Genomic DNA, 6,541 nt, shown 5'->3' on the forward strand with positions numbered 1-6,541 from the left:
AAAGCTAAAAAACAGCTTTAAAAATAGCTAAAAATATTTAAGAAATAGCTTTAAAGAGATAACACACAATGCCAGGGTTGTCAACTATGCAAAATATTACCGGATTAAATGCTGCCACCTTTTATGCAGCTTTCTTTTAGGAAATTGTCAGGGCCGAGGGCATCTCAGAGTTGCCACATTATCAAAATAGATGAAAGAAAAGCGAGAGATTTAATAAACTTCCAGATATTTGCCTTATGCTTTTGCAGATATGTGGGTAGAGCGAAAAATATATCTACTTTATGTCAAAAGCCGACGCGTGTAAACCTATCGTTGAATACCTCTAAAACTAGCCGAATTTAGCTGGAAAAGAGCTGAGCTGGCCGCACTGCATGTCAGCCACGTCTGCTGGTCCAGCATCTAGCGGAGCCGCTGATGGAAGCCTGAGCCGAGCTACGTGCTGTGGCCCATGTGTGTGTGTGTGTGTGTGTGTGTGTGTGTGCCTGCTTAAGCGAGCGGGCCATAAGCAGAGCACTTGGCTCACTCAACGCCTTGTCTGGCCAAAATGTGTTTACCATTTGCTGCATTCCGAGGGCTGCCGCAAAGTATGCAACACTTTTGCAACACTGGTTATCAGCCGCAAGTTTGGCGGCGCAATCCTTCTCGAAATGGTGGGCGTGTCAGGCGTAACGAGCAAAATCGCTTGGCAACTAAGAAACTCACTCATAAATAAATGTTGCAGAGATTCGCAGAAAATCCTCTCATTTACTTGAGCACTTGCGAGCGCACAAACAATCAACAGATACAAGTAAATACACGTTGCGAGAAAAAAAAACAACACAATTTCAAGTTTTCATCTTGAACTGAGCTTCGACAACGCAGCCAAGTACAATTAATCCGGCTGAGAGCTTTCAAGTGCTGTCAGAGCTATTTCTATGTAGACAATGCGGAGCCGAAGCTGCACATATGGTTGACTGACTGACTGATTGATTGATTGACTGATATTTAACTTGTAATTACATTATGTGCTATAGGCGAACGCGAAGAGGTTTAAGAGTGTTGGTAAATTCCACGCGCAAGTGTGGAATAAACTCGAAAAATTGTTCTATGCAACTTTATTATTCACCATCCGATCGGCTTTGAACCTATTTTCCCTTGTGAAAATTCGTCAGATATTTGTTTCACACTTTTCGGAAAGTTCATTCAATTTTCAATTTCACGCACAAATGTGGAAAATGTGGAAATACTTAAAGCTCATGAGTCTTCTAAAGCTCTTTCATGCTTGCCTTATGCATAAATATTGCGCCAGCAAATCTCGAACTTGATAAACTAGCTGTTCAGATGGAATCTAGGCTAAGCTTCTAGGCTAAAGCTCATAATAAGTTTTAATTAAAAGCTCATGTATCCTGCTTAAAGCCCATTTATGGTTATCCTATGCTTATGCTTATACTTAAAATTTATGAGGGCAACACATCTTAACGCTCTTTAAGCTTTAATGAGCTTGGATCAAAAGCTACCTAGTTCAGCGTAAAGCTCATTAATGCTTGCTTGGCGAGCAACTCTTGAATCATTTGAGCTTTAAGCTTGCTTAAAAGCTTTGGCATAACTTCAATTAAATCTGAATGCGATATTTATTTTTAACTATTTTTTAGCGTATTATTTTAGGCTGAAGCCAATTAAGCTTTATTAAAGCTTAAGTGAGCTTTAATTTAAGGAAAATTAAATTTTTATTTCAGACATTTAGCTTTTCAGGCATATTTTTTCTGTTGTGTCTCGCGAGCTCTTTAACTTCTGCCTGATTCTCGACGAGATTCCCTCTCATACCCTCTCAACAGTCGGGTATCTGTTGGAACACAATCAGTTTGTCTTCCAGTTGTCCCCCTCGGACCGATTTCATGGCGCAATTTATGGAACGCTTTTGGCCTTTTGGCGCCGTGCCGCATTTCCTTTTTATTTTTTTTTGTTTCCAGGTTTTACATTCTTGCCTTTTTTCTATTATTTTATCGTTTGTTTTTTCTGGTTTCGTTTTCGTGTTGTTTTGGCTCTTGCCGGAGTTATCTTTTGCGTAGATTCGCTGGCAGGCCAAACAGAAATATGAATTTATACCATTTTGTAGTTGCTTTTAATGCTGTTGTTGCCGTTGTTTGCACTCGCAAATTCCTGGAATACAACGTAATTTATAGCTGCGAGTCGGGCGCCAAGGCTTCAGCTGCGGACCAAAAGCGAATGGAGGAGAAACGCAAATTTGGGATGACAGACACGGCAGGCAGATGGGCGGGCTGGAGGGTTATGGAGGACGCCAGACGCACGACGCAGGACGCTTTTAATTACGGCTGATTTATTTATTGCGCATACGCTCCGTATGCAGGTGCAGCAGCAGCTGAAACTGAAAAACAGGTGCGGCACCTGCTAAAGACAGTGGCTAATTTGTAGAATGGACAAAGTCACAAGCAATTAATTGTCATTCAAATTGGAGGCACAATAAAGAAAGAATGCAATAAGCTTAGCAAGTCGCCGCTCAAAGTGTAATTAAAATTAAATTGCCCGGCGACATATGCAGCGGCCAGTGCCAGTGCCAGTCGCCGAGTCGCCGGCAACCACAGCGAAACAGTCAGCATTGCGCGATTGACTAAGCGGCACCAAAATAGGACCAATTCAAAAACCAAGAAACAGCTGCTCTTTCTGCTGCTGCTGAGTCAGCGCCTTGGGTCTTGGCGCTGCACGAATCGAGCGGTTGCCAGTTCTTTGCCCAACATCGTTGCAGCATGAGCGCCAGCGCGAGTGCGAGTGCGAGTGCGAGTGCGAGACCAAGCAGCAGCGATGTAGCCGAGCAGTGTGCACGTCACGTGCTGCACGAGCTGATCAGCACGGAGCAGCAGTATGTGGAGGATCTGGTCAGCGGAATTGAGCGCTATAGCCAAATCTTTAGTCCGCTGCCGTCGCTGCCCGTCGGTTTGGTCGGTCAGCAGCATGTCCTGCTGCCGTATGTTACACAGATTGTCAAACTGCATAGATATAAACTTTTGCCGCTGATGCTGCAGCATCGGCATCAGCTGGAGCTGCTCTTTGAGCGTTGGTATGCGCTCATCGATCAGGATTTTTTCAATTGTTACGTGCTCTTTGCGGCTAGCCAGCGCGCCAGTCTGCAGCTCTATTACAAGCATGAGCTCTATTTTAAGGTAAGCAAAATGCGGGCCCTTTGTGTTCGATTTCTTGACTGGCTTATCAGCGAACTAAGCCAACGGCGAATCACAAGTGAGCTTGCAATCTATGGCCACATGACACTTGGGCGGAAGCGAGACAGCAATACACTGATCGTTCAACTTTCGCTGCACTCGACCCAACATGGCCGTCAACAAGTATTTCTCACTCGCCTGCTCTCACTAAGTTGAAGCGAGAGCGCCATACAATGACAGCTGACATCAGGCGAATTGAAGACTGCAATCTAATTGCGCTGGCAATAGCAAGGCGAATTGAGGTCATCAACCTGCTGGCGTCAGCAAAGGCGCAAAGAGCGCACGCACTAGCACTTGCCGTATCATAACAAAAGGCGAATTGAGGCGAGTTTGCAACAGAAGGCGAATTAAAGCCTTGCGCTCGCGCGAGAGCGCACGCACTTGCAATATCAAAACGAAGCGCAATGAGGCGAATCTTTAGTTCATGGCGAATTGAAAGATGATATTTGTTGCCTGCTCGCTCACACCGTAGGGCATGGTCGCAAATGGGGAACGAAAAATGTTCGCTCGTTAACATTATCACAGCCACATGCATGCCTCTCGCTCGCACCTATTTGATTGTTTTGGGCGCACAATAGAAACCATAAAATCAAACGTAGCCGTTAACAAGATGGCGTTGCTAACCTTTTGTAATGGCTGCCTGCTATTTTTAGCTCATGCAAAAGAAGTAGAAGAAGAAGCTGAAAAATGTGCGGGCAATTTACAGCAAAACGATTTGTTATGAGTAAATATTTGTGCCTGCTTAAAAATGGCTGCAAAGATGGCCACATTTTGTTTTCCCTTTCAAATGCAATTACAATTAAATTACTTTCTATTAATATTCAAATGGATGTGCAATTGATTTGCCTTAGCACAGAGAATAACTTTAACTATTATGTTGTTGTTTAACTTGATTTAGTTGATTGATATTGCTGATTTCTGCTGATTGATATTGGTTTTATTTATGCATTTCTCATTAGCAGCGTCTGCAAATCCAGTTGGGCGATCCGCTGGGCATACGCAGCTTCCTGCTGAAGCCCGTGCAGCGTGTTACCAAATATCCGCTGCTGTTGAGCAGATTCATCCAGGCATTCTACGAGCATCGCCAGCTGATCTCGAAGCGCGTCTTTGAGGTGGCCTGCCGCCTGGAGACGCGGCTGCGCGAGCTGCTGGAGCGGGCCAATCAGTCGGATCAGCTCAATGATATCAAGCACTTCAATGCGGTACGTCTTCGAGTTGCTCGTGACCCAGAACATGCATCTGTGCCTTACTTCTCTTACAGCTCAGCATACTCAACGAGGCTAGCTTCATTACGGTGGGCGAGTTCCAGCTGAACGATGGCCGGCTGCGGCGCAGCTACAGCTGCAAATTGTTTGCATTCAACACCTGCCTTATCTACACGGAGTCGAAGGGGCGCAAACAGCTGTTGCGCGGCAATTTTCTGCTGCCCGATGTTTGCTTTGTGGCGCTGTCCAAGTCCTTTCTGTTGTGCAACAAGCAGCGCGAATGCGAGTTCCTTTGCCAGCCCGCCGTGCTCCAGAAATGGGAGACGATCGTCCGTCAGCTGCTCGACCAGGAGCCGGGCCCGGCGTCAATCGATCGGAGCGGACAGCACGTGCAGCAGCAGCAGCGCGATGCCATCAGTCGCACCACCTGGTACGCCCTGCACTGACAAGGATTCCCTGGCCCTCCCCCCTCCCCCCACCCACTCTCACTCCCTCTCGAATTGTGATATGAGCTTTGGTTTGAACTGCATCGAATCGGACAATAATAGCGAACTTTTGAGCGACAGCAAATAAAAGCTTTCAAGTCAAGTTTTAATACAAAAATAGAAAAATAGTTGATGGCATAAATCAAAGGTCGATATAAATATAAAACGCGTTCGCCCGCGGCGCTTGGCACAAAAGGCTTTTGAAATATTTAAAATATTAACCCAGCGACAGCTGCACGACGCAACAAAAACTAAATAAAATACAAATACAGTCGGGTCTCGTCGCACCCGAAGATACACTTTGCCCCGCAGACCCTGTTTGGCTTGCATATTCAACGATAATTCGGTTTTTTATGGTCGAATCTTTAGGAAACATTCAGGAATTAAATATGACAGCTGAACATGTGTAAATATCAAAGCCTAGCAGAATAGCGCCTGTTAACAATTCTTGGGCAGCTATTCAAAAAATGATATAGACTGCCGCTAGGCACACTCTAGCAGAGTCTACTTATCAAATTTGGTGTCGCTAGCTCTGCTAAGCGCCGAGATATGCTCAAAAGACAGCACAGCGATAAACGATATTTATCGATTTTACAGTAATAAGCGATTCCTCGACTTGGCAGCTTCTTCTTCTTACACACACACACACAACTTTATTGGCAGCTAGTTCACAGGAAGCGTTCAACTCTTGCTTGTAGTTAATAATATGCTGAGTCTTTGAAGAGTCATTTGTTGACCTGCAACCGCATTTGGCAGTAACTTTTATTAAGTTCTCGCTGGCTGTTGTTTGTAATTGCACGCATTGAAAAATGAGTATGCGAGAGTTGTTTTGGTTATGCGCCAACGCATGCAACAAAAGGGCAAAAACGGAGCTGACCTCAGGCCGTTCGACTGTCTGAGAGGAGGAACTACAATTAAAGCTGGCGATTTGCATTTCGATATATAAACTCTTGCTACCATTTGATAAAGATCGATACCTATCGATAAATATTGATAAATCTCGATAGATGTCGACAAATACCGATAGACTATAGACTACAGCAACTGCCAAAATTGAGCCAAAATTGGAATGTGATTGCTTTTAAAGCAGATATCGATATAGGGTATAGCAAAAGGGATTTACGGCTAGAGCCTTGCACATGCTTTTCAATTATGATCAAGTGCTGGAAATTTCATAAAGATCGCACAGCAACTAACCCAGTTAATCGGGAACGTATATAGTTCACACAATGTGTGGCAAGAAAGGGGAAGAGACAAGGCAGCTAAACGGCTTGCAGGGTATTCTTTAGTCGGCTACTCAGTACTGGATCAGTTTTACTTCTTGCTGTTGTGTTTGTGCTTGTTGTGCGCAAAATCCCAATAATTGCGCCCCGAAGCTGTGACAAACAGACGCACACACACACACACACACACACACACACACACAAACGCACACCCCGCTGCTTAATGGCTACACGTTTAACTACAAGCTGTGTTGTGCGAGTGTGTGTGCGTGTGTGTGTTGTGTTATTCGATGAATTGATTTATGTGCTTGTTTGTCAGTTGACCTGCAGCTTGTGCATAAATTTCGAATAGCTCATACGCAACGGATGGCGCGGACCACTAATACACATGTCCAAAGTTTGCAGCCACGGCT

The 6,541-nt window shown here is 44.7% G+C and overlaps 1 protein-coding gene across 2 annotated transcripts; it reads left to right on the top strand.

Moving 5' to 3' along the window:
• The first annotated feature begins 2,658 nt into the window (after positions 1-2,658).
• Positions 2,659-5,086, top strand: LOC6634522 (rho guanine nucleotide exchange factor 25). Of its 2 annotated transcripts, none has more exons than XM_002058035.4 (3): positions 2,659-3,158; positions 4,175-4,417; positions 4,477-5,086. In XM_002058035.4, the coding sequence occupies exons 1-3, from the start codon at positions 2,745-2,747 to the stop codon at positions 4,864-4,866; spliced, it is 1,047 nt and encodes a 348-aa protein (XP_002058071.2). In that variant the 5' UTR covers positions 2,659-2,744; the 3' UTR covers positions 4,867-5,086. The 2 variants fall into 2 exon arrangements, with proteins under 2 accessions (XP_002058071.2, XP_070065620.1); XM_070209519.1 differs by having other exon boundaries at positions 4,178-4,417.
• The last annotated feature ends 1,455 nt before the right edge of the window (positions 5,087-6,541 follow it).

The sequence above is a fragment of the Drosophila virilis genome, chromosome X (assembly GCF_030788295.1).
Source record: "Drosophila virilis strain 15010-1051.87 chromosome X, Dvir_AGI_RSII-ME, whole genome shotgun sequence".
Lineage (NCBI taxonomy): Eukaryota > Metazoa > Arthropoda > Insecta > Diptera > Drosophilidae > Drosophila > Drosophila virilis.